The 27,978-nt window shown below is 38.7% G+C and overlaps 1 protein-coding gene across 7 annotated transcripts; it reads left to right on the forward strand.

Annotated features, from left to right (window-relative positions):
• The first annotated feature begins 1,045 nt into the window (after positions 1–1,045).
• Positions 1,046–26,714, forward strand: LOC145131668 (uncharacterized). Of its 7 annotated transcripts, XM_079066336.1 has the most exons (6): positions 1,046–1,417; positions 4,987–5,060; positions 5,132–5,174; positions 5,381–5,491; positions 20,008–20,172; positions 20,243–20,558. In XM_079066336.1, exons 4-6 carry the CDS (start codon positions 5,393–5,395, stop codon positions 20,483–20,485), a joined length of 507 nt encoding a protein of 168 aa, XP_078922462.1. In that variant the 5' UTR covers positions 1,046–1,417; positions 4,987–5,060; positions 5,132–5,174; positions 5,381–5,392; the 3' UTR covers positions 20,486–20,558. The 7 variants fall into 7 exon arrangements, 4 of the variants coding, with proteins under 4 accessions (XP_078922462.1, XP_078922451.1, XP_078922456.1 ...); XM_079066325.1 differs by having other exon boundaries at positions 4,987–5,174; positions 5,247–5,491; XM_079066330.1 differs by having other exon boundaries at positions 4,987–5,174.
• Positions 26,715–27,978: the final 1,264 nt, after the last annotated feature.

The raw sequence follows: 27,978 nt of genomic DNA on the forward strand, positions 1-27,978 counted from the left end.
TGACATTAAACACTTTGAAATGGACATTTCGGACATAAGTAGATAGATTTCTTTGGAAAACAAATTTGGAAAAAATAAAAAAGAACTCTGAAATTTGAAGGTCAAATTCAGAATGAGGCATGCCGGAGTAAGTGGTCATTTTTCAAAAACCTGAAAAATGGTTATTTTCTTTAGAAAACTCATTTATAATGGTTAATTAACTCGAAATCCTTTTTTAAATACAACAAATGGGACATTATGGTTTTTAATATGGCATTTAACATTTTTTTTCATTTCATGCATATCTAAAGCTAATAGTTTGTTTCCATTTGGAGCAATGAATGCATTCTAAAAGTAAAACCTAATTAAAAAATATATATTAAAATTAAATCATTAAGATAGTTCACATCTCTTAAAATGTTAAAAAGGCAAACATGTTATAATTTGATATAATTTGTATTAAATTGTGTCATTAAACTAACTATTTCAGAACTTGTTTGTACATAGCATAAAAATCAAAGTCAAAATTGAGATTTACATTGTCATTAAACAAATTTATGAATTTTGAAATTAGAAGAAAATTTTGCATTAATGAAATTGATATCCTTTAATTATGACATTTATTACAATTATTACATATTAATATTATGTGAAATTTAATAAAATGGAAAAATAGCATAAAATGTCATGTGGAAAAATAATAATTTAAAATAACTATAAAATGACATGCGACAAAATGAATAAGAGTATGACATGTGGCAAAAAATATCTTTATGTATTATAGTAGATACAAAATTGCTGAAAGTTTAGAGTTCGGTCTATGGTGGCCAAACTCACTTGAAACTTAAAAACTCTAAACTCTAGATTAAAAATATGGGGAAATTACATTGTAGCCTACAATGTTTTCGAAATTGATCTAATCAATCCCTAAACTATTTTTCTTGCTTTATGGGGTATAAGACGAATTTTGTCGGGTCTAAATAGTCACGTTGGACAAAATGAAAGGTTAAACCGATTAGCCCTCACTAAATTAGTATGCTACGTAGACAACACTTCCTTTGACACTCTTTTTTTCCATCAAAACTGACTTCTCATATTCCTCTTCCCCCTTTCTTTTCTCCATTAATTGACTACATCAGATGGGTCAAGTTTGTGGTGGCCTACGATTGCAACTAGGCACCAACAGATGGATACGAAAGCATCATCGCAGGCATGGTTGCACAACCAAATTGTCCACTTTCATATTGTAGTCAAAACCTAAACAGCATCTTATTCCTCTTCCGGTTAATCGGCTAACAACACCAAACTTGCGGCTTTTTGGGCTTCGATCTGTGATATGTAAGACCTAGTATGATGCAACACTCCACCTCCGGCGAGTTCGTCATCTGGAGCATCAACTACCGAATGGGTGACGAAAACAATCGGAGCTTCAGATTCGGTGAGCACTTATTATATCAATCTCATTATGTTCACTTAAAATCCTAATTTATGGGGCTTCAGCCAGTTGTTCCCAATCATCCCAATTCACTGCCCGGAAGAATTTCCAAACAATAAATGTGTTTTATCGCATCTGAATCTCACATTATTAGCGCATCTGAATCTCACATGTTTTATCATCTTCGAACTAACGTTAGTCAACAATTTTGATTGACACTTGAATTGATCACACAAGTAAGAAGAATAGGAATTCATAAACTTGGAATGTCAATTTCGACTTTTTCTTTTAACCATTCAAAAAAATCATTTAATCTTCCTTGACATCTTTTATGAAGCATAAGGAGATATTGGGTGTCATTCGGAGCATAACAAAATTACAATTACTTCACATCATTGAGATTGAATCAAATTTCATTGTTCCGGTTTATTTTGAAACCCACCAATTCTGATAAAGAATTCATCAACCATCATCAAAAGTATCGATAACAAACAAACTTCACCGTCTGCATTGGTGGTGCTTTGATCCCATTAATTGATATTTTCGGTGGGATAATTTGTATTTGGTCAATCATTCAAACAGTTGGTCAAAATTACTTATTTGACTTTCGATTGGATATAAAGGAAGAAATATCAACTGAAAGTGATTATGTGGCTTATGAAACATGTTATATTAGGTAACAGTAATAAATAAATAAACAGGTGAACATCCACTTTGTGCTTTCATAAAGCCCAAAAAAAAGTTTAGAAACCATTTAGACCTAAACGTAAAACTTCAATGGGTTACAGTGTCATTTCCCCTAAACATATCGATAATTATTCCTTCGTAAACATAATAATATTACTTAGATTGTGTCATTTTTGTTTAATTGCTTCTTGGTAAAGATGAACATTTTTTCTATTAACATTTTTTTCTTCATTTTAAGTAACAAATTCGTTTTTTTTACATATATACACTTTTTGACATGTAAACTAAAATATGGTTGCCTAATTTATATCAATTATTTAAATTGGTGAAAGAGTAATGTATATTTATTTACCAACAAATGCAACGATATATAACTTTATCAATACAATTGGCAAAATTTAATTTACAAAATGGTTTGGCGCCGCTGCAAAACATGACGGGCAAGTTACTAATTTGAATAAATTTACAATAATAGATTATAAATCCAATTTACGCTTTGATGTTTTATACTTATTTGATTACTTAAATAGTTTTCTAAAAATTAAACAAAAAATAACATAAAGCTTTTAACAAAAATACCAAACAATATACAAATGATAAATAATATAAATATTTAAACAATATAATACTTTAAATCAAGTCAAATCTTCCCATACATGAACCCCTGTAAAAGGCTTTGAGCTAAATACAAATAGAAGATATATAGAAGGTTTGACAGAGTATAGTTAGGTTTCTTGGTTTTATTTTGTTGATTAAGTTTAAACTAGCGATGTGACCCATGCGGAGGTTTTGGTGTTTTTTGCAGTTCCATTGTTTTTCTGTGTTTTTTTTTTTTTTTTTTTTTTTGCTCTTATTTTTTACTATATACTTGTACTTTTAAATCCACACTAGCAGCACAAATAAACAAATAAACAGAACAAATTCCATCAAAAGGCTCAATATATTAATTCTAGTCACTCAAAACCATGTTACAAAAGATAACACTAATGACGAAATTACTCCTCCACAACCTCAAATGCTCTTTATTTTACCAGAATTTCCCATACTACAAAAATGTGAAGATTTAGAAAACTAATTGTCCATGTTTGATGTTACCAAAATCATATAAATGGAAGTATGTTGCTATCACTTTCCACTTATCTTTTTAATGTAGTTTGTAACCTTATAGTCCTTTTTATAATCTCTTTTGAACCTACAATTCAGAAACAAGGATAATAAGGAAGAAGATAAGTTACAAAAGAAAATTTTACAAACACTCAAACACTTATCCACAGAAATGCCTACTAACTAACCTGGAATGCGAACAAATTAAAGTACAATGATAAATACAACACAAATCCAAGATTTATAAAGCTTGACATGTGAACTACATACCGTAAAGATTGTTAGTCATTGACCAAAATCCTTTAAAAGATGCAAGATTTTGGTCACAAACTGAAGACAAAATGGAGAGCTGTAAAAGCAATCATTCAGTTAGTCATAGTATATTGTGAGTAAATCGAATCAAATTAATACAAACTAAAAGAATCTTGACCATTCATATGTATATATGTATAAAATATAAAGGAAACAATTAGGCTTGAAAGAATCTTGACCATTCATATGAATAAACTAAAAAAAAAAACAATTCGGCTCCAAAATTGAGACTAAATTTTTTGTTCCAAAAATACCAAATGTTGATGTGTAATGTTTATTGCAAAAGAAGGTATAAAGGTCCAAAGTTTAAACGACTTAACATTAGATTAAGGGGGTGTTTGGATAAATAGTTTTTAGCTTATTAGCTTATTGCTTATTTGCTTATTGTGGTGGGAATAAGCACTTGTTTAAAATGTGTTTGGATTAGTTTATTGCGGTGGGAATAAACAATAAGCAATAAGCATTTTAAGTGTTTGGCAAACAAAACAGTTTATATGAGTAAAATGACCAATAAGCTATAAGCAATAAGCAATAAGCATTCCCTCCCTTGCTTATTAAAATCAGCTTATTTGGCTTATTCGTACCGCAATAAGCTGATTTTTAAAGACTCCTATCCAAACACTTAAATTTGCTTATTGCGGTGGGATTAAGCAATAAGCAATAAACAGCCTATTTTTTTCCTATCCAAACACCCCCTAAATAAGTTGTATAATCACATATATGATATGAACCGTTAAGATATTGCCAAAATTTAATAGATGGCTCAGATTTTTCACACATGGACCAAATTACCCCTTCCCATATAAACCCATATACTGTATGTTAAAATCTTGGTTCCAACCGATTCAGGCATGTTAAGTTTGCATTAAAGGATGTTACCAAATGTTCCTGCAGTGTCACCAATCTTGAAAGCTCCAGCTTGAATACTACCAACAGTTGTTGGCCAAATACCAACTTGCAATATGTTGAAACTGAAAAATTAGATTGTGGGATATTTATAGAAAAGTTGTGCATTAGAGCAATTGCAATTTACAATATTCCAAGTCCATTGAACAATATTGTGTCAGTTTTTACTATCATATTTTAAACAACTTTCACACAAGAAGTAAAATATAAAAAACAATAATAACCTGTGTATGACTAATGATGGACTGTAGGGCCAACAGTGAGAAGGACCATAACATGGAACCCTTTTCATTGAAAAGTTTTTGTACCATTTCCTGTATAAAAACCACAAATATAAAACTATTAATAAAAGAAAAAAGACACAACGAACAAACGGTAGCTAAAGCTTTTTCTACAAATAAGCACGAGAACCAAATGCCACAATGGGGATATCTGCAAGACGTTTCATTTTGGCAACTGGAAGGATCTAATAGAAAAACATCAACTAATATTTACAAATATACCCTCACGGAATCTAATTTAACTTATATATGACTATGGACGACACGAACCTGCTTTTCAAGGTTTTCCATCTCATCAAGTTTGGTCAGTATGGACCGGTTAGCCGTCGCGTCGCCACCAACAACAACCGCCGCAGGTCCAAGTTTGACTTTATATCATTCAACTCCAAGCCATAGATGTTAAATTTCAAGTAATTTGCCATGGCAGCGTTCAAGCTTGATTTTCCTGTTCCCGGCGGACCATACAACAGGTACCCTCTCTTCTACGCCTTTCCGATAATGTTCTCTTCTCCGTATGACTGTATAAACCTATCTTGCATCAGGTCTTGAATGATTAAAATAAAAAGCATTGAACTCCATTGAGAAATTGTAGCTAACGCTAAATGATCGCCAAATACTCAATTACCCTTGGAACAAAATCTTTATTGACCTTTATTCTAATAATGGACAAACATAGTGACTATGATGCATGGAAACGCCTAATATGGAGCCGCTCCCGTATCTGAAACGTGGGGGAAACGCCGGGAAACGTTTCCGGCAAGTATCGGCAAACCCAGAAACGTTTCTGGTAAGTTTCATAAACGTTTCCAATTTTTTTTTTTTTTTTTTGCATGGGCTTTTTTATGTCCGCTAATGGAGTAATGGGCTGTAGTTCTATTGTAATTGATATTACCCTACAATTAGTCAATTACAAAGCCTAAACGGCTAAACCCATCGCTGCCTGAGTGCCTCCTTGGTGAACGACGTTTATTGCCTTGCGCCATTGCCTCCTGTGTCGTCAATCAAGATGACAAGAACAAGAAAAAATTCAGATTACACTTTACTGTAAAGTCTTTACATATTTTGAAATTTCTTTAATGTATTTTGGAATTTCTTTTATATATATATATATATATATATATATATATATATATATATATATGTTTTTTTATATTTTTATATTGCCGTATCTCTACCGTATCCGTATCTTGAATTTTTGAGTTTTGCCGTTTCCCGTTTCCGTTCCGTATCCGTTTCCCGTTGCCGTATCCGTTTCCGTGCAACTTAGCATAGTGAAAGAGTGAAAGTCAACTCCCCCCAAAGTTAGATTTCTCCTATTCTTTCTTGCACAAGTGAACATCAACGGTGTTCCATCAATACATGGTGTTCCGGAAGTAACAATCTGACGTCTCAACATAAAATGCTTACAAATATTTGTACATGGTTAATATTCAGAAAAACAGTTTCCACATGATAAGCTGTTGTTTATTTATGCCAAATCCCACGAAATTGTTTGTTAGAATGTATTTAGTCTTATTTACACAATTTATTAAGTCTAAGAATAAAAAGAAAGTAGTTCTTACTTGTAGAGTATTAACTTGACCTGCCTTCTTAAGAACAACTTGAATCTTATAGTTTTTCCTTGTAGAGTATTAACTTGATCTGCCTTCTTAAGCAGAACCCGAATATGCATTTTTGGTCCATGTAGTGTATAATTTGCATTAACCGTAGCTTTTAGTTTGGGGTAAATACAGTGAATCAACCTGATTAAGAAAATAAATGAAATTTGTAGACCAATGTTAAATTTAAATTGAATTTTTTTCCCCAAAATTTTAAATCTTGTTATTGATTTATAAAACTTGCCTCGTTAATTCTTTTTCGTACCCAATCTATCTTTCCTCTTTGTTTCAATAGTACTTAATACAATCATCATTAGTTTATCATGCTAAAGAAATGGGAAAGAGAACTTACTTAAAAGATAGGCTATATCTAGGAAAGAACTACTTCAGCCAACTCTTCAATTGGGTAGCCTCTGCATCTTAACATCCATTTATTAGATAAATAAATTGATCTAAGGAGAAAATAAAGAAAACCACTTCTATCATTATACTAACCTTTTATAGCTTCACCATTTTCTTATGCCATTGCAAGGAATTCTCTCTGTGTCTCCCATAACATGTGACAGGTCCTATAGAAACATAGCACAAAACATAACTCATTGTGTCATACTCATACATAAGTAACCATCATTACAGTGTGTAAACATTTTAAATTAAAATGATGTAATAAATAAGAGGTTGGAAGCATACTGCGAATTTCAGGGGGTGGCATAAGAGGGTATGAAAGAATAACTGAGTCGGATTTAAAACATTAAATGTATATTGGCGATTAACAGTAGATTGAGTAAGATTTCTTTCAACAACCCAAAAAATGTCTTTGATTGAGAATCCAATGACAGATTCTTCAACAAATTGGCAACTTCTGTACCAAAATAGGTTAAGGAGATAGAGTTTAGTGTTCCTTTCACAGAAATTCAGCTTTTAAACTAATCCATCACAAATATGCGTTAACAGTTGGAATATGATGAAATTGAATCATCTAACAAAGTTTTGATTCAATACTCATTATTATAAAACTAAGAAAAAATGAAAAGGAAAGATGAACAATAACAGTAGACGAATTTTATAAAACAGTTGGTGGGCACAGGGCGTTGCAGTGTTACATACCAGATGGAGAAACGGCGATGTAGACGAAATTGAGATTCGTAAGGAGTTCTTCTCGAGTACCTTTAAATCTTCCATCGGGAAAGACGACCAGACCGTCAAAGGAGAAAACAGAAACTCAAGCAGGAATATCCAATTTCCAAACTCAAGCTAACCATCCCTATCGAAGGCCTTAGCCAGCATATGTCTCCTGTGTGGAGTACCGAACTATCATTCGTTACCGCCTCATGATTCCTTTATTCCCAATTGACGAGATATGCCCAGTTTTCCGCAAGGCATGTTTGGATACCTCTGTGGAACATGCGGTTCATTGTAGAGAGCTCCCTGGTTTCAAGTACATACATGATGTGCTTAGGGATGTTCTCTTTAATGCTTGTCGGCGTGCTGGTATTTCTGCGAAGAAAGAAGCGCCGGTGAAATTTTTGACGGACCCGCAGGATGGAAGATCCACACTTAGACCGGCTGACATTTTGGTCTTTGGATGGGTAGGAGGGAGGCACGTGTGTGTGGATCTTACTGGGGTCTCTCCTCTCGTCGGTTTGAGGAGCGGGGGTTTCACAGCAGGGTATGCCGCTTTGAAAGCCGATGCGTGCAAAGTGGCCAAGCACAAGAACGCATGTATAGAAAATCAACATGTGTTTGTACCTTTTGCATTTGATACATTTGGTTTTCTCGCACCAGAGGCGGTGGAGCTCCTCAACAGAGTCCAACGGGTCATGCATTCTAATGTCATATCTCCTAGATCCACAGATGTTGTTTTCAAAAGAATTAGTTTTGCCATCCATAAAGGGCTAGATGCGCAACTTGTTACCCGTTTGCCTTCCATCGATATGTATTGACCTATATTACTCCATTTATGTTAACTTAATTAAACGATCTTAGAAATGTTAAACCGAATTAAGAACTGTAACATTCATAAAAATCATGCCAAATTTGAACTTTTTAAAACATTTAAAATCATTAAGTTATTACAATTCGTTTTCAAAATAGTATCATATCAGAGTTCCCAGAAATCATAATCATAAATCGAGCAAGTGTACGGTCACGCCTTCGCCTTCCCGCGATCATCCGAAGTACCTGAAACAATAATCGATAAATGTAAGCTCGAAGGCTTAGTGAGTTACCCCCGAAATACCAACGCCGTAAACATATCAATAACATATAAACAAACAACATGCATAATGAGCCTTCAGCCTGACTGGACCGCCTCGCAGGCCTTCAGCCTATTTGGACCGCTCTCCGAGCCTTCGGCACGTCTGGACCGCCTCGTAGGGCCTACAGCCTATCCGGACCGCTCGTCGGGCCTTCGGTCTGACCAACAAGCCCTCATGGGCCTGTAGTCTATCCGGACCGCCCTGGGTATGTTGGTCTTCAGCACAAAGCAGGACCGCCTCAACCCAATCCCAAATCAAACAAACATGTGCACATAATATCATATGCTAGCATATATAACAGGCAACTGATCTAACAGATCATCCATCATAGCAACATCCTATAACCAGGACACAGATCTAACCGGTCACTAACATAACATCATCCTATATATATCAGGATACCGACCTAACCAGGTCACTAAGCATATCACCATCCTAACTATCAGGATGTAAATCAATAAGCATATCATGCAATAAACCCGTATACAAATCCGAATAGGGCCGACATTGGTGTCTTAGACCCTGTTGATATAGTGAGGATAACTCACCTCTCAGCTGACGAATCGAAGTGATAAACTTAAACTCTCGAACCACGACCATGAACTCCACCACCTATATTTACCATAAAATCATTTCCATAAATTTCCAATTTACCAAAATACCCTAGAAGTCAACTAGTAAATCCTTGGTCAAAGTTAAGGTCAACAGTCCTGTGTTGACCCGACTCGTCGAGTGCAGTTCACAGACTCGTCGAGTCCTTCCTGAACTCGAGAAGTCGTGAAATCCCCGGTTGACTCGTCGAGTTTCCCTACAACTCACCGAGTTCATGCATGTCCAAATGTCGGGAAAATCCTAGCTGACTCGCCGAGTCACCCTACTGACTCGCCGAGTCCATGCAGAAATCCTTGCACGACAATCTTCATCGGACTCGCCGAGTTGGCCATGCAACTCGTCGAGTCCCTTCAGTCCTTTCTCCATCCAGATGATTTTTAAGCCACTTTAAGGCTCCATAATGCAGATCTAAGCTCTTAAGGCATACTTCTTACGTAAAGTTGCAAACTTTACGTACATACAAGGTGATAATGGCCCAAATAGGGTGCAAAACCCCGGGGATTAGGGTTTCTCATTCCAGCTCCAACTCGCCGAGCCAGGTTCACCGACTCGTCGAGTTGGTCACTTAAACCACATGGCCAAACGTGAACTCGTCGAGTAGATCTTCTGATATAGACATAAAACTATAAAGATATACCTGGGAGTCGGGGTGTTACAACTCTCCTCCACTTGAACTAGACTTCGTCCCCGAAGTCAGCTGCGGCAAACAACTCCGGATAATGCTCCTGCATCTCAGCCTCCGGCTCCCAAGTCCACTCAGATCCCCTCCGGTGCTCCAATTGTACTTTTACCAAAGGCACTTCCTTGTTCCGCATAACCTTTACCTTCCTTTCCAGAATGGTCACTGGCCTCTCTACGTAGTTCAGGCGCTCATCGACCTGAATATCATCTAATGACACCACCGCCGCCTTGTCCAGAATGCACTTCCGCAATTGCGAAACTAGGAAAGTACTGTGAATCTGATTGAGCTCCTCATGAAGATCTAGTCTGTAAGCTACCTTGCCAACCCTGACAATGACCCTGAATGGCCCAATGTATCGGGGACCCAATTTCCCCCTCTTCCTGAAGCGGATCACACCCTTCCAGGGTGAGACCTTTAGGAGTACCATGTCACCGACCTGAAACTCCAACTCATATCGACGTTGGTCGGCGTAGCTCTTCTGCCGACTCTGTGCGCTCTGCAGCCGCTCTCTAATTTGCTGAATCATATCGGTAGTCTGCAGGACTACCTCGGTCCGACACATCACCCTGTGACCCACCTCACCCCAACAGACTGGGGTGCGGCATCTCCGCCCATACAACAACTCATAGTGTGGAGCACCAATGCTGGAGTGAAAGTTGTTGTTGTTGGAGAACTCTGCAAGGGGTAGGTAGGAGTCCCAGCTCCCACCGAAGTCAATAACACAGGCTCTCAAAATGTCCCCAAGAGTCTGTATAGTCCGCTCGCTCTGGCCGTCTGTCGGCGGATGATAGGCTGTACTGAAGTGCAGCCGTGTGCCCAGTTCCTCGTGGAACTTCTGCCAAAATCGGGAGGTAAACCGAACATCACGGTCTGAGACGATAGAGACCGGAACCCCATGACGAGCGACAATCTCGCGTATATACACGTCAGCCAATTTTTCGGCCGATGAGCTCTCCCGAATGGGCAGAAAATGAGCACTCTTGGTCAATCGATCCACGATGACCCAAATAGTGTCGAGCCCCTTCGTCGTTCTCGGTAGCTTGGTGATGAAGTCCATCGTGATCTGTTACCATTTCCACATGGGAATCTACAGAGGCTGCAGCTTGCCATGCGGCCTCTGGTGCTCAGCCTTGACCATCTTGCAGGTTAAGCACCTCTCAACATACCAAGCGATTTCTCGCTTCATGCACGACCACCAGTAACTCAATCGCAAGTCCCGGTACATCTTGGTGGCCCCTGGGTGAATAGAGAAGCGAGACTTATGATCCTCCTCCAATATAGTCTGTCTGACCCCACCAGACATCGGAACCAAGATCCGACCGCAACGGGTCAATAATCACCGGCTATCCTGCACAAACCGAGTGTTCTCACCCCTGATCCTCTCAAGTTTCCAGTTCTCCTGACGCATACTCTCAGCCTGGGCTTCCCTGATCAAGCCCACAAGTGGAGAATCTACTGAAATCCTCATGCATGTCACTGGGATAGAAGATCCAGCTGACTTGCGGCTCAGAGCGTCCGCAACCACATTCGCTTTACCTGGGTGGTAAATGATCTCACAATCGTAGTCCTTGACTACCTTTAACCATATGCGCTGTCTCATGTTCAAGTTCGGCTGATCCATGATGTGCCTCGGGCTCTTGTGGTCTGTGTAGATGGTATAGCAGACCCCATAGAGGTAATGTCTCCAAATCTTGAGAGCGAATACCACCGCTCCCAACTCCAGGTCATGAGTAGGGTATGTCGCCTCATGCGGCTTCAACTGCTGCGATGCATAGGCTATCACCCATCCTCTCTGCATGAGAACCGCTTCCAGTCCCGTGATGGATGCATCACAGAATACCGCAAAATCCTCCACTCCCTCCGGGAGAGTCAAAACTGGAGCCTCACATAGTCGCTGTCGGAGGGTCTCAAACGCCCTCTACTGCTCGGGGCCCCACCGGAAATCCACCCCCTTCCTCGTCAGACGAGTAAAGGGTACTGCAATCTTGTAGAAATCCTGTATGAATCTCTGGTAGTACCCTGCCAATCCCAAAAAGCTCTTGATGTCTGAGGGAGATTTCAGAACCTCCCACTGCATAACCGCCTCGATTTTGGCCGGATCGACCAAAATCCCTTCCTGTTTAACGAGGTGTCCCAGGAACTGGACCTCTCATAACCAAAACTCGCATTTCGAGAAATTGGCATAAAGTCGTTCTCGCCTCAGAACTCCCAATAACTCCCGCAGATGCTCATCATGCTGCTCTCGAGTCTTGGAATACACCAAGATATCGTCGATGAATAATATGACCGAGCGATCGAGCATCGGCCTGCATACCCGATTCATCAGGTCCATAAATATTGCTGGCGCGTTGGTGAGCCCAAACGGTATCACCAAGAACTCGTAATGTCCATAACGAGTTCGGAACGCGGTCTTCTCCACGTCCTCCTCCCTGACCCTGACCTGATGGTACCCGGACCTCTGGTCTATCTTGGAGAACCAAGATGCTCCCTGCAACTAATCGAAAATATCATCTATCCTCGGGAGTGGATAATAGTTTTTCACCGTTAACTTGTTCAACTCCCGGTAATCAATGCACATCCGGTGTGAACCATCCTTCTTCCTGACGAAAAGTAGCGGCGCTCCCCACGGGGAACTACTCCGACGAATGAACTGCTTTCCCAGCAGTTCCTGCAGCTGTGATGACAGCTCCTGCATCTCTGGCGGTGCCAACCGGTACGGCGCCTTGGCGATAGGGGCCGCACCTGGCACTAGGTCGATCCTAAACTCGACCTGCCTCTCCGTAGGCACTCCGGGTAACTCCTCCGGGAACACATCAGCAAACTCCCTGACCACTGGAACCTCTGAAACTGAAACCTGATCTCTGGCCCACATATCTACCACGTATGCTAGATAACCCGCACACCCGTGTTGAATGTACTGCCGAGCCCTGGCAGCTGAACAAAACCATGATCCCAATCTGGTACCCTCGCCATAGACAATCAGTTCTCCCCCACTTGGGGTTCGAACCACCACTTGCTGACCCTCGCAATCGATCATAGCTCCAAAGCGACTAAGCCAGTCCATACCCACAATCACACATACATCCCCCATGGGAATCGGAATCAGGTCTATCGGAAAAGATACTCCGAAAATCTCCAATATGCAACCCCGATAGACCGAAGAAGCGGAAATCTCGTGTTCGTTGGCGATGGAGACTCGCAACGGACACTCTAACTCTCCCACTGGCAACCTGAACTCCCTACTGAAAGTCTGAGAAACAAACGACTGACTCGCCCCCGTGTCAAATAATACCAAAGCACGTAAGGAGTTCACTAAAAACGTACCTAATCACAGGTACAACATATAAGCATAAAACAGATATAATCAGTAAGATAATGGATAGAAATATACCAGCAACCACATCCGATGCTGCTCTGGCCTCCTCGGCTGTAAGCTGGAAAGCGTGTCCCTGGGCCCTCGGGGGCGCTGCTCGACCATGACTCCCATCAATAATCATCAGTGTAGTCGGCGCTAGAGCCTACGCCGGCCTGGCTGCGAGCTGTGGACAGTTGGTCTTTACATGACCAACCTGATGACAGTGGTAGCAGATCCTCATATCTTGAACCGGGGCCGCCTGACGACAATCCTTTGCATAATGCCCCTCCTGGCCGCATTTGCGGCACGCGATGTTAAATCTACAAACCCCCGAGTGACCTTTCTCGCACATGCCACAAGTGCGGCCCTGCTGTCCCCCTGATCTGGAATCAGCGATCTTAGACTGCTTCGGCGCCGGCTGTGTCTGTGTCGGGGCCCGACCCTGCTCTCTAAGTTGTAGCTCAATCTCAAGCTCACGCCGCCTAGCGGCCTCCTGTAAATCCAGAAGCGTATCACAACGCTGGGTCGCCACAAACTGTCGAATATCCGTCTTAAGCATGCTCAGATAACGAGTCATCTGAGCTTGCTCAGAAGTAAACTCCGGGCAGAACATCGCCCTCTCGGTGAACATGCGGGTGATCTCCGTCACTGACTCAGTACCCTGTCTCAGATCCAAGAACTCCTGAGCTAAACGCTCACGCTCGACCCGCGGTATGTAGCGAGCGCGAAACATATCCTTGAACTGCTCCCAAGTAACAACAGCTCTCTGATCATCCGAATACGACCCAGTCATCAGTCTCCACCAGTCCTTTGCCCCGGACCTCAGCAAGTTCAGGGCACATCTGACCTTCTGGTCAGTAGGACACGAGCACATGAAGAAACACCCCTCCACGTCAAACAGCCACCTCATGGCTTTCATGGGGTCCTGCGTCCCATCAAAAGTAGGGGGATTCAAGTTGTCGAAGTCCCGGTACTGAAAAACCCGTCCGGCTCCCAACCCTGCCGCCGATACAGCTGTTGCGGCAGCCGCCTCGGTGAGGGCTGCATATCGATCATCAAAGTACTCCACCATAGCGGTCTTGATAGACCGAAACATCTCCGGCAACTGAGCCCGAAACATAACAACAACCTCATCATGCAGAATCTCCCGGATCCTGTCGTCAAACTCGTCTGGCCTCATCTGGCCGATAGTCTCGGGCGCTGTCGGCGCCTCCTGTCCGCCCTCTCCTGATCTTGACCCGGATCCAGTCATGAATCGTCGTGTAACCACCATGCTGAAAACATACCAAAAAGATATCAGATATTTCACATAACAATCCAGGAACGAACTCCCAACAAAACCCTAGGGGTTGTGACTTCCTTGCTACGCGTATGGGTCATGTGCTTTTAGTAGTACGGGCCCATATTACCTTCCACACCTACCCATATTTGTCTCAAGTATCATCACAACGCCATAAAACTATACATAAACATGGCATGCACTTAGTCCTCACTCCTAGAGGAAGGCTAAATATCTCATAATCAGCGGACTCATCCAAACAACCCATCCATGAAACTTCCACCAACCCTGCAGCACCCGTATATGTTAGCCGTACATAACGCTGGACCCTATAGACTTTCGAATACTTGATCCTACCCTAAGCCCTTCATCAAACAAGAACAGGAAATAAGGTCAAACCAACATTCTTAGGCTATAAGACCTTAATTATGTACAACTGTAATGCATACACTAAGCAACTACAGTAATGATGTCAATTTCATATAAGGAAAACCCTAGGCTATCAGGCATCATATAATCAGACAATTCTATCATGCAATTCCTAAAGACTCCTAGCCTAGTACTAGCATGTTGTTCCAACATATCACATAATCAAATAATCCGTAAGGTATTTTGGGGTCTATCCGCGAGCTCTGGCTGATCGTACACTTGCATCCTCCTTTATTATTTACAAAAAAAACATTTTAAGAAAATCATTTTAAAATCTTATCCTTAGTTTGAGACTGGAGAGACGCGAGTGTTTCCTCCAATTCACTCAAACCAAGGCTCTGATACCAACTTGTAACATTCATAAAAATCACGCCAAATTTGAACTTTTTAAAACATTTAAAATCATTAAGTTATTACAATTTGTTTTCAAAATAATATCATATCAGAGTTCCCAGAAATCATAATCATAAATCGAGGAAGTGTACGGTCACGCCTTCGCCTTCCCACGATCATCCGAAGTACCTGAAACAATAATCGATAAATGTAAGCTCGAAGGCTTAGTGAGTTACCCCCAAAATACCAACGCCGTAAACATATCAATAACATATAAACAAACAACATGCATAATGAGCCTTCAGCCTGACTGGACCGCCTCGCAGGCCTTCATCCTATCTGGACCGCTCTCCGAGCCTTCGGCACGTCTGGACCGCCTCGCAGGGCCTACAGCCTATCCGGACCGCTCGTCGGGCCTTCGGTCTGACCAACAAGCCCTCATGGGCCTGTAGTCTATCCGGACCGCCCTGGGTATGTTGGCCTTCAGCACAAAGCAGGACCGCCTCAACCCAATCCCAAATCAAACAAACATGTGCACATAATATCATATGCTAGCATATTTAACAGGCAACTGATCTAACAGATCATCCATCATAGCAACATCCTATAACCAAGACACAGACCTAACCGGTCACTAACATAACACCATCCTATATATACCAGGATACCGAACTAACCAGGTCACTAAGCATATCGCCATCCTAACCACGAGGATGTAAATCAATAAGCATATCATGCAATAAACCCAGATACAAATCCGAATAGGGCCGGCATTGGTGCCTTAAACCATGTTGATATAGTGAGGATAACTCACCTCTCAGCTAACGAATCGAAGCGATAAACTCAAACTCTCGAACCACGGCCACGATCTCCACCACCTATATTTACCATAAAATCATTTCAATAAATTTCCAATTTACCAAAATACCCTAGAAGTCAACTAGTCAATCCTTGGTCAAAGTCAAGGTCAACGGTCAAGGTCAACAGTCCGTGTTGACCCGACTCGTTGAGTGCAGTTCACCGACTCGTCGAGTCCTTCTTGAACTCGAGAAGTCGTGAAATCTACGGTTGACTCGTCGAGTTTTCCTACAACTCGTCGAGTTCATGCATGTCCAAATATCGGGAAAACCTTAGTTGACTCGCTGGGTCACCCTACTGACTTGCTGAGTCCATGCAGAAATCCTTGCACGACAATCTTCATCGGACTCGCCGAGTTGGCCATGCAACTCATCGAGTCCCTTCAGTCCTGTCTCCATTCAGACGATTTTTAAGCCACTTTAAGGCTCCATAATGAAGATTTAAGCTCTTAAGGCATACTTCTTACGTAAAGTTGCAAACTTTACGTACATGCAAGGTGATAATGGCCCAAATCAAGCTAAAGAAAGGTTCTAAGGGATGAAGAAGGTATTAACTCACTAAAGGCTGAAACTTTATGATCGTACAGACCAAGAGAAGCCTAGATCTGAAGTTGCAACTTCAGATCACGCCTAATACAAAAAATAACATATCAACATTGTCAAAGTGACCCTAATCTCATACATGCATAGATCTAGATCGAAGAAGGTCAAGGTAACAACTTGTTACCTCAAGAACGGTGCTAAGATGAAAAAGAACTCGGATCTACAGCCTTCCTCTTGTTCCAAGCATGAGTACTTCAAGATCTTCCATCCACAATTCACCACAAAGCTTAATATCACACAAAAAGAGAGAAAACCGGCGATTTAGGGTTTCTGGACTCACAAGGGGCTGTAAGGGGAGGCTAAGGGGGCAAAGGATCCTTTAAATAGGGTGCAAAACTCTGGGGATTAGGGTTTCTCATTCCAACTCCAACTCGCCGAGTCAGGTTCACCAACTCGTCGAATTGGTCACTTAAACCACATGGCCAAACGTGTCGCTACCCGATGAGTCTAGGCACCAACTCATCGAGTAGATCTTCTGATATATAGACATAAAACTCTAAAGATATATACCTGGGAGTCGGGGTGTTACAAGAACCAAACACAAATTACATAGCGATGGCAGACGGATTCCGTGTGGAAAACAGCTGCAGATGTTGAAGACGTGAACCAGAACTTTTAGCTGTGACGACCCAATTGGTGGTTCTATTGGGGGAGAAGGACGAAGAAAAGAGGAACAGTAGGAGAGATAGAGAAGTCGGTGGTAATTTAAGGACGATTTTATAAAGGGAAGCGGTAGCTGTGGAGATGCTCGTATGGTCGTTGCCGACATGGACACCTAGAAACAAAATCTGATGGCTTTAAAGCGGTGATAGTTGCTGCGTGGAAAGCACAGATGAGGAAAACACAACACGTACATGTGAATTGTGACATTCTTGTAAATCACTATATATATATATATATATATATATATATATATATATATATATATATATATATATATATATATATATAGGCTTAGGTTATTCTATTCAAAGTAATTAGTGTGTTATTGTATGCATAAATGTGGGTCAATCAATTTTACTTATTTTAAGAAAGTGATTAATATATATTATTGAATTAAATATAATTGAAAAATATCATCTAATTTAATTACAAGGGTATTTTAGTCAATTAATATAGATTTAATAAAGGAAAATTGCATATTTTAAGGGATCATAGATTCTATTAATTTTAAAAATCCGATTTTACGAATTATAATTCTTTTAATTCGGATATTCTGACAGAATGTGTTTATGAGTATATTTAAAATAAAAATATTCTTGAACCATAAATAATAAAAATATTCTTGAACCTATTTCTTGATCATGACTTTAAAAACTTCTTGTAGAATAACAAATTCTTGAAAAATCAATTGAAGAATAAAAACAAAAAATACATTATTTCTTATAGAATACGGGTAACAATTGTTAAGAATTACATTTATTGTTAAAGAATAAAACTACAAAAAACTTTCAAAACGGGAAAGAAAACATCAAAATCTAACGACACTAATACATTCTAAAAGAATAATGTTGCTTAGAATCACTTTCAATTTTGTGGTCCGTTCTTCAAGCATCAACTTCTGTGAAAACAAAACCAAATTGTAGTTTAGATTCCAACAGAATTAGAATTCATGATTTCATTCCAACAGAATTGGAATTCGTGATTCCATACAATTCGTGAACAAATGCCATTGATCTTCTTCAATGGTCCATAATCCATTGATTCCAACCATTCTTACGGTAATGACATTTTGTGAGACTAATACCAGACGAGAATTACGTTCTATAAGAATACCATTATGTGAGAACACATTTATTCTCCTTATCTAATATACGAAAACTTGCAGTCCCTGCTTTTGCTTATCTCCTTTACCAGTTCCAACCTCCAGATCCTTTTCTGATAATCAAAAAGAAATATCAAACTAATAATCCAACTTAAAATTAAAGTTCAGTGAAAATTCCAAGTAGTCTTACTTGATACCAGTAAAAATAGATGACCTTAAAAAAAAGTAATTGGAAGAAATGCAAAATTTCAATATGGTTTTCAGGAAATTACCAATTGCATGTGATAATGATGTCAAAACATCGTTTACTGAAGCAAATGGACCAAATGTCACCACAGGGGCCAAGCTGTGAAAACAACAGGGACCAGAATTATCAAATCGCTGAAGTTGCAGGGGCCAAAAATGTAACTTGAATATTTTCTTCCCCAATTTAACGTCGGATTAAATAATGCGACTGGAACACGTATACAAAAACTCCGAATTCAAATGTTTCAATCTCTGAATCAATTCCAAATGACAAATAATCCAACAGTGATCAATCGGTTCCAAGCATACCATCACGAACCCGAGTCCAGTCTTGTTTCAGATTGCAAGCCGATTGGAACTTTGAATCCATACCGTCGTGAGATGCGAATCACATTCAACAGGTTCGCTTTCGAATCACAGTCAACGAACGTTCGCAGGTAAGAGGTTCGCAGCGAATTCGTTCTTAATTTTGACTTTTAGCAATACTCGCTTGGCGATTGAGAACCTGACTTCAATTTAATTCCAAATCAACAACCCACTGTTCTTCGTTTAAATAAGTCAATTTTGACTTTTCACACTTTGACCATTGTACATCCCAATTGAGTTCCGATTTTCATCAGAAACTGAAAATGGTATTAGGCGAAGGAAGCAGTGGCGAGGACGACGATTAATTGGTTATGGAGACAAGTAGGAAGGTGACCTACGGCGCAGAGGGAAGGAGAAAGAACCAGTTGTTAGTGTGAGGAAGAAAGAGGCGGATTTAGTTCGCCGGTGTGATCTGGAGGTGGATTTTAATAGGGTTAATAAGAAACGGATCCTTAAAATAAAGGGACTATTTATAGAATTGATTTACCAAATTACTAAATTACCCTCACTGATTTATTTAATTATTTAGTTTTTTATTTAATTTTGATTGGCCCATATTTATGCATACAATAACACAATAATTACTTTAAATACCTGAACCTATATATATATATATATATATATATATATATATATATATATATATATATATAGGGATATATACAGTAAAGTCCCGATATTTTCATCCAATTGACACGAAAGTCCCAAACTAATTTTTTTTGACACAAAAGCTTGAATTACCGGCATTTATTGACCCGGTTGACATTTTTTGCCGGTGCAGCCGGTTTACTTGGTGAAGTGGCACCAAATGCTTACGTGGACCACTGATTTATTAAATAAGAGGCTTATGTGGAGTTGTCGACCTTACTTAAGCACCATACCGTCAATCCCCATGAACCCTAACTTCGTATTTTTCAAAGGAAAAGACGAGAATGTCGTCTTCTTCATCTGTTGGAAGCAAGGCTGTGAGAAGGTTCAATCCCCCTCAAAGGACACATTGCGACTGTGGTGACTTAGTTGGAAGGTGGAATTCATGGAAGACAGGAAATCTTGGAAGAAGATTCATTGGATGCCCAAATTATAGGGTTAGTTGTTAATGTTGAAATTCTTTATCTTTTAGTTTTTTTTTTCTTTCTTTAATCTTGGATTATCCAGGATTCGAGTAAAGATTGCAAATTCTTTGATTGGGTGGATCCTCCACTCCCTAATCAGTGGTACAAGGGCTTGCTCTTACAATTGCACAATGGGTGGAATGGAGATGTTGTAGAACAAATGGAAGAAGCAGTAGTAGAAGTTGTTCCAGCTCAAGTGCAAGGTGTAGGTGGTGTTGTTCCAGGGTGGTCAATGTTGTGGTTTATTTTGGGTTTATGTTTTGGTTTGTATTTTAAGATAATGTAGTGGGATATGTAGTCACTATGTACGATGTTGTTTCTTTTGCAATGTAATGAACATTTTACTTATGTTGTATTGAGTTATGGTGAAATCAAAGTACAACAACTATGAACCACATATGAATAATAAAACTGTCAATAACCAAGGCTAACCTGCACAACCAAATTTGAACTAAAATATGACATTGACCAATTGTGACCATTGCTTAATGCCCTTGCTTAATTACCAGTAATTGTTTACAAAATATGAACCAATATAAGTGGATATGTACCACCATTTACAAAATATGTACCAAAAGATGGTATGCAACAGTTTACATAGTACCACCTTTTACAAAATATGAACCAAAAGATGATAACCCTTATCCCTAATCTATAATTAATGCCTTATCTTCACACATTCCTATACCAAGAGGGTCAACCACCTTCTTTTTCAGCTTCTGAAGAATGATCCTCTCTGAGGGTCTCCTTGTTCTTTGTTGCATATTATTCCCAAAATGCCCTTGTTGTACTGGATCATTCACTGGAACACCTTCTTCATTTCCTTGAACATCTTCAGCTTCCACTTCAACTCCTTCTCCACCTTCATCATTTCCTTGAACATCTTCAGCTTCAACTCCTTCCACTTCATCCCCTTCTCCATCTCCTTCTCCATCTTCTTCTTCTCCATCTTCTTCTTCTCCATCTCCTTCTCCTTCTTGTCCATCTCCACCTCCTTCCACTCCATCTCCTTGCCCATATCCTTCTTCTTCTTCATTACATTGTCCATCTCCACCTCCTCCCACTCCATCTCCTTGTCTATGTCCTTCTTCTTCATTACCCTGTCCACCTCCTTCCAGTCCACCTTCAACATTGGCAGCCTAAAACAGAAAAAAAAAAATAGTAAAAAAACACTTAATCATATACATAAACACTAAAAGAAACCTTACTACATATCCAAACTCTTCTAAATGAGCTTTTGTAATTCCAAGGCATCTCATAATGTCTACATCAGTGTAACCTGATTTCCTCAACTCTGTAATTTGTTGTGTAATGTAGTCCATATCTGCCATATCCAGCCCATCTCCATCACTCATCACATCTACATCCACCATCTCTTTAGATTTATATTCTTCATTGACCCTTTTTTGGGGTGGTACTATATTTGAGGTTTCACCTCTTTCAAACCAGCTATGAAAGCCACCCCCACCTCTGGGTACCCTATCACCTCCTCTATTTCCCCTTCTCCCCCCTCTACCACGTCTTGTCCATTGGGTTAGACTAGGGTCCAATCTTGGCCTGCCTATTTTCTTATTGGGTTTAGGATCTGGTTCAACATGTGGATTTTTACAGGTTTTCTTGTTGTGCCCCTTTTGTTGACAGTTTTGACATTGGACAGTTCTGCCCTTTGAGGACACTTGAGAGAACTTGTCATCCCTCTCTGAGACATGCCTTTTCCTCTTCACAGTAGGCCTGCCTGGCATCATCCTCTCTAAGGGGGGTAAGGGCTTAATATCAGGAGCTTCTGCCCATAAATTACTGCCATTAACAGGTAGAATGTTAGAACTATAACTTGAAATGTACATTGCCTTACCAAACCACCTGCTGATAAATGTCTTTGGATCCTGATGAGTTAACATGATAGATTCTTGGGCATGGACACATGGTATCCCTGATACATCCCAAAGTCTACATTCCTTTTCTCTATGTTGACTCCATAAATGTATACAAAACAATGAGAACTTACTTCAAGTCCTCACCAAATTCTTCCATTTTCTTAATTGCAGATGGACACACATCTCCTTCCCATTTTTCAGCTAACTCCCTGAGGTTGTAAAACCTGTCCATCATATATAGCCTTATCTCTTCAAGCATGGTCAGTAGTGGCTTCTTCCTAGCATCAAGTATAACTGCATTGAAGCATTCTGCCATACCATTTTCTACAGCCTCACAGGCTAATCCAGTGGAAAAGAAAGCCCTGCACCATGTATTTGGCTCCCTTGCCATTAGATGTTCATAAGCACCTGGGCTAATCTGTATAATCTCATCCATGTGATTCTTGAATTCCCCCTCTACAGTTGATTTGGCAGCCTTCCAGAATAGGTTCCTTAACTCAATTCCACTATATACTTTTCTGAAGTTGGCATAGATATGTCGTGCACACTGTCTATGCTCAACATATGGTAGCACCTCCTTTGTTGCCTCAAGAAGACCCTTATGTTGGTCTGAAATTACACACATGCCCCTTCCTGCATCCATTCCAAGGTTAACCTCTAACAACTGAAGGAACCACTTCCAGTTAAACTTATTCTTAATGTCAACTACAACCCAAGCTATGGGAAAAACTTGATTGTTTGGGTCCCTACCTATGGCTGTTAATAATTGTCCCTTACACTGCCCTTTCAGAAAAGATCCATCAATCCCTACTACCCTTCTACAACCCATCTTCCACCCTTCTTTGATTGATTTGAAACATATGTACATCCTTTTGAAAATAGTTGTACCATCATTGTTGTCTTCAACACAAATTTTAATGGTGCTGTCTGGATTGGATCTTAGCAATTCACCACCATAATCCCACACCCTTGCATAGTGATCACCTAATTTTCCCTCAATCATGGACATTGCCCTACATCTAGCCCTATAACTCCTTACCCATGAAATCTTAGTGTGAAATTTGTGTTGAAATTTTTCTTGGATTTCCTTAGCTTTCAAATTAGGTGTCCTAATAAGTTCTTTAAGGAATTGTCTAGCTAACCATGTTGGTCCCATAAGTTTTCCATTGTTAAAATTCTTGACACATGTATGATGTGGATACATTTTCTTTATTTGGAATGACTTTTCAGTGCTCATCCAAGAGGCTTTAACATAATAAGGACAACCGAATTTCTCATGATCACTAACACACACACACAATGTAGTCTAACACTATCACATTTATTAAACCTAATCTGATAATCTTTAGATATGGCATGATTTGTTAAACAGAGTTTAAGTTGCTGTGGAGATTCATACCTTTCTCCCTCTTGAGGTTTCATTCTATTCCATTTCACGTTTGGATCATGTGTGGAATATTTAAACTGAGCTTCACTATCATTTTCCTCTTCATCCACAACTTCATCTACATTTTCTTCCTCCTCCTGTTCGTCATCCAAAGGTTCTTCTTCCACGGGTGCTTCATCATCTTCAACATTCTCGAATAATGGGATTATGAAGTCTTCATCTTCATCGTCAAGAGACAGTGAGTTCAAGAACTCATCTCTACATCTCCTACTCTGTTTCTTTAGAAAATCTTCATCTAGTTCCACGTCGATTGTGTCAAAGTCCAACACACCTTCCATCTTCAAGGCTCCAACTCGTATCTCCCTCGGACTCGAATTTGTATCTCCCTCACAGTAAAAACCCTAGAATCGTCGCAGTAGAAAGAGAGGTTTTTCCAGCTCGATTAACCCTTCTTTATTTAATGATGTCCTCGTCATCTTCCAGGTAAGCGTTAGTAGCCACATCAACTCGATTACCGGCTATTAAATGAGTTACCGGCAAAAAAGGTCAATCGGGTCAATAAATGCCGGTAATTCAGGCTTTTGTGTAAAAAAAATTAGTTTGGGACTTTCGTGTCAATTGGATGAAAATATCGGGACTTTACTGTATATATATATATATATATAATTAAACCCATCAAAAAAAAAATTCTCCACCAATCATATAATACCACGTGTAGAGGCAACATCAACATAATCTTCTTAAATAAAAAAATTTTAAAAAAATCCACCAAAAAAGCCACCAATTAAACAAAAGTATTGTTCCTTTAGGAAGATACTTTTAATATAACTAGGAGAAGCCCATACTCCGCATAGGGTGAATAGGGTTTTGACGTTAATTGAGTTTTGAATTGGTAAATGGATAAAACAACAAGAAATGTTACCAAAATTAACAGCCTTGGAAAATTGGTGGCCCAAGTGTAAAAAAAAAACAAAAAAGGCAATTTTGGAAAAAACTACAAAAATGTGGCAAAACCAAAAAAGTCAAAAACAACTTAGGCAAAACTATAAACACTATAAAATTTGTGGCCAAAGTAACAGTTAAAACTTTCTTGTTCCCTCGTGCCCACGGGAATTAATATATATATATTTAATTATATAATTTGTTAAACTATATTATTATCTTTCAAGTATTAGTATATTTTCATGTGTAATGGGTCGTAAAGATATGATACATTTTTATATGTTTTGTTGGGTTTGGTTTTAATGGGTTGCGGGGATATGATACTATTTTTATATGTTTTGTTCGGTTTGGTTTTAATGGAAGAGACAACATATGATATGATATCATTATTTTGCTTGATAGATGAATTAGTGACAACGAGCTTGGTTTTGTAAATGGAATGGATACACGCGTACCTACCCTACCTACGTGTCTATTTATTTTGTACAGATATTTTAAAAAGCAGCCGTTTGGGCTTGGGCTTTGTTTCAATTTTAAAATCGACTATTCTATTCTCTAAGAACCGGGATTTTGGGTCTAAAAAGGATCGGCCGATCGGATAATCCGATACGAAGACTAGGGTCTTGTTAGGCTAAACTCGGTCTAGACCTGTACATTTGCGGCCTCGAAACAGTCTCGGGCCAGTCTCGAAACGGTCCGGTTTTTGTGGTCGGTTTCGGAGCGGTGCTGTTTTTTTGGGCCGGTCTTTTTTAGACCGGTCTCCTTCGGTCCGATCTTTTTTGGGACAGGTCTTGTCTTTCCAGTCCGGTCTCGCAGTCTGTGCACATTTTTGGGTTTTTCGGTCTTTTTTCGGCCGGATTTCGGTATTCGTTGGTTTTTTTAGTTTCGGTTTCGAGTTTTTCTCCTAACAAATGTGTGATTAATACAAAAATGATAGATTAAACTTTATTAAAAATGATACACTAAAGTTTAATAAAGAATAAAAGAAATGAAGTTAGATAGTGTGTGATTAAAAATTGTGTAATTAACACAAAAATGATATATATATATATATATATATATATATATATATATATATATATATACATACATAATGCACAGAGAAGGCCCAGGGGTACCATATAGTTATGCCAAAATACAGTCATAGGATTATTTACAATAACAAATAATTTGATTTGAAACGTTAATGTATACCGAGTCAATGACAAACAGCCCTAACAACGCCAAACTTCGGCTAAAAAAGCGGGCAACATCACGACTAATGGTAAAACATTTCAAATTAAATTACATGTTATCAACCTAGACTTTTGTATTTCAAATAACTATATGATACCGAAGGTTTCTACCAGATTAGTAAAGCCATAATTCCATGAGATTACTTAACACTTAAAAGGGTTTAGCCTATCATTAGGCTAGTACAAACAATAATAAAGTATAAGTAATGAAAACTTACAAGAATTAGGGGAAACACAATCAACGCAAGATGGATGCACCAGTAATACTTTAAAACTTATTTTATTGCTTCAGAATATTTTTACAAGAGAGAGAGTAAGCAAAGGATAGGAAGAACTCTTCCAAGATACAAAATATGTAAACATAATAGCCTATATATATAGGCCCGGACTTCAAACAAAGATTAAAAACTATAAAATGTTACAGAATAATAATTGAGTGCACTATCGAGTGCATTGTGACAACTGGCTGATAAGATGCCTCTATTATTGTTGTTTTACAAAAGCAAATAACAGGTGTAGGAATTTTCACCGTAAACTTATTAAGTTTTTGTCTTCTTCTTTTGTAGCTTTTCCAATATTATATCTTCAATAGTGGCAAAAGCATCTTCGACCGTAAATTCATCCATAATGTCATTGTTATCATCAATTGGCTGAGATTCGCCTGCAAGACAATTATCATCATTGCCTGTAGATAACATGGAGCTGTCTGACGATTGTTTATTGATGTTTTGAAGCAGATCTTCTTTCATTTGACGGAAATAGGTCTTGATAATTTCATCTTTTGATGGCGAGGAATTTCCCTGTGCTTTGATGGAGTTCAATGCTTTTTCATAAGGATTAAAACTGATGGATTGTTCCTTATGGGATAAAAATTCTTTTTGGGATTTATATTTTGAAATTGCTTGATTGATATTATCAATCGTTTGTTTAGAATTTATCTCATTTGAGACCGGATCTTTTTGCAACATCTTTGCCCAAAATTTTGTAAGGTATGACCTTTGTAAAGATGGGAACTGATTGGGACTATAATCCACTTCTGGGATCCATTTCCAGATCCAGGGAATTGAAAATTCTATGAAAAAATGGAGAGTAGGTATTACTTCTCTTCCCCCATTGGAATGTTCAAGAGCTTCCTTATATTTAGGAGCTACATGTAACCATTCAACATATAAAGATTTGAATGGTTCAGGTAGAATTTGAACACTTGGACCATATGATGTCCACCATTGTGTAAACCAATTTGGCAACTTTTGTTTATAAACTTGGTCACATATTTTGAAAAACCAAGAATGCTTCTTTTTTGGATTTTCATAAAGAAAAGCTTTATAAAAGCTATCGATATAATCCCAGAAATTGTATTTTATTAAGATTTTTTGTTCAGGGTGGAGAAATTCTCTTTCCCTGAGAGTGCTTAAACCCCATTCTTCTGCAGATATAATCCTCTTGAATATTACTTTGCTAAAGTTATAAACTTTTTTATCTCCTGCAGAGGAGAAATGTGAAATTTCACATGTACCTGTAGAAATTAGTATATTCTCGTAATAATTTCGTGATTTATAAGAACATGTTGCGTATGACGCAGTATCCAGATATCTGGAAAATAAATTCCATGGATCATCATTATCCTTAAAATATAGCATGATATCCTTTTCCTCCAAAAGAATTATTAAATCTTTGTGTGGGGTTAAAATATATTCTGAGGAATCATCATTGTCTTCCTCTGAAACTATTTTTGAGAAAGAAGGATTATTATCCTTCTGTTGCTTTAAGAATTGTTGGAAAGCCGAGTATAGCGGATCTCCAGGTTTCGGCATATTGGATGATGATGGTTGAGAAACAATATTTTCAGCCATTAATAAATTTTTTCCCTGTTGAATAAGAGGATATGATCCTCTTCCTCTGCCACCTCTATTAGGGTAGCCACCTCTTCCCTTATTGGGGATCATTCTGCAAAATTCAATTCAAAAGTAGTATAAGTTTATTCTCCAAAAACCTAAGATGAGCTCTTAGGCCTATAAGTCTGAATCTTAATAAACTAATTCGCTTAGTATGGCGAATACTATCAAGGATATTTGTGTCTGTTGTTGGCATATTATCCAATAAGTTGGTTAATTCAACTTCAGTCTCTTTAATTGAGTTTCTCGTATTAGAAACATCATTTGATAATTGTCTTAAATGCATATTGCTCATTTAAAAATTCTCTAGTTAGAAAATCAGGAAGACTATTATCTTCACCTTTTCTATATATTATTGTAAAATCAAATGGTGCTAAATGAGCTTGCCATCTGGCAAACATCTGTTTAGACACATCATGTTTAAAATCTTTATCAAACATAAATTT

This window comes from Lactuca virosa, chromosome 1 (genome assembly GCF_052849685.1).
Source record: "Lactuca virosa cultivar CGN04683 chromosome 1, Lactuca_virosa_CGN04683_v6, whole genome shotgun sequence".
NCBI classification, from domain to species: Eukaryota; Viridiplantae; Streptophyta; class Magnoliopsida; order Asterales; family Asteraceae; genus Lactuca; species Lactuca virosa.

Coding starts and splice junctions, on each gene's coding strand:
- LOC145131668 (XM_079066325.1), top strand. CDS start 5,393: ATGGAAACGCCTAATATGGAGCCGCTCCCGTATCTGAAACGTGGGGGA. Junction 5,492..20,007: donor CAAACCCAGAAACGTTTCTG/GTAAGTTTCATA, acceptor TATTTTTCAAAG/GAAAAGACGAGAATGTCGTC. Junction 20,173..20,242: donor TTGGATGCCCAAATTATAGG/GTTAGTTGTTAA, acceptor TGGATTATCCAG/GATTCGAGTAAAGATTGCAA.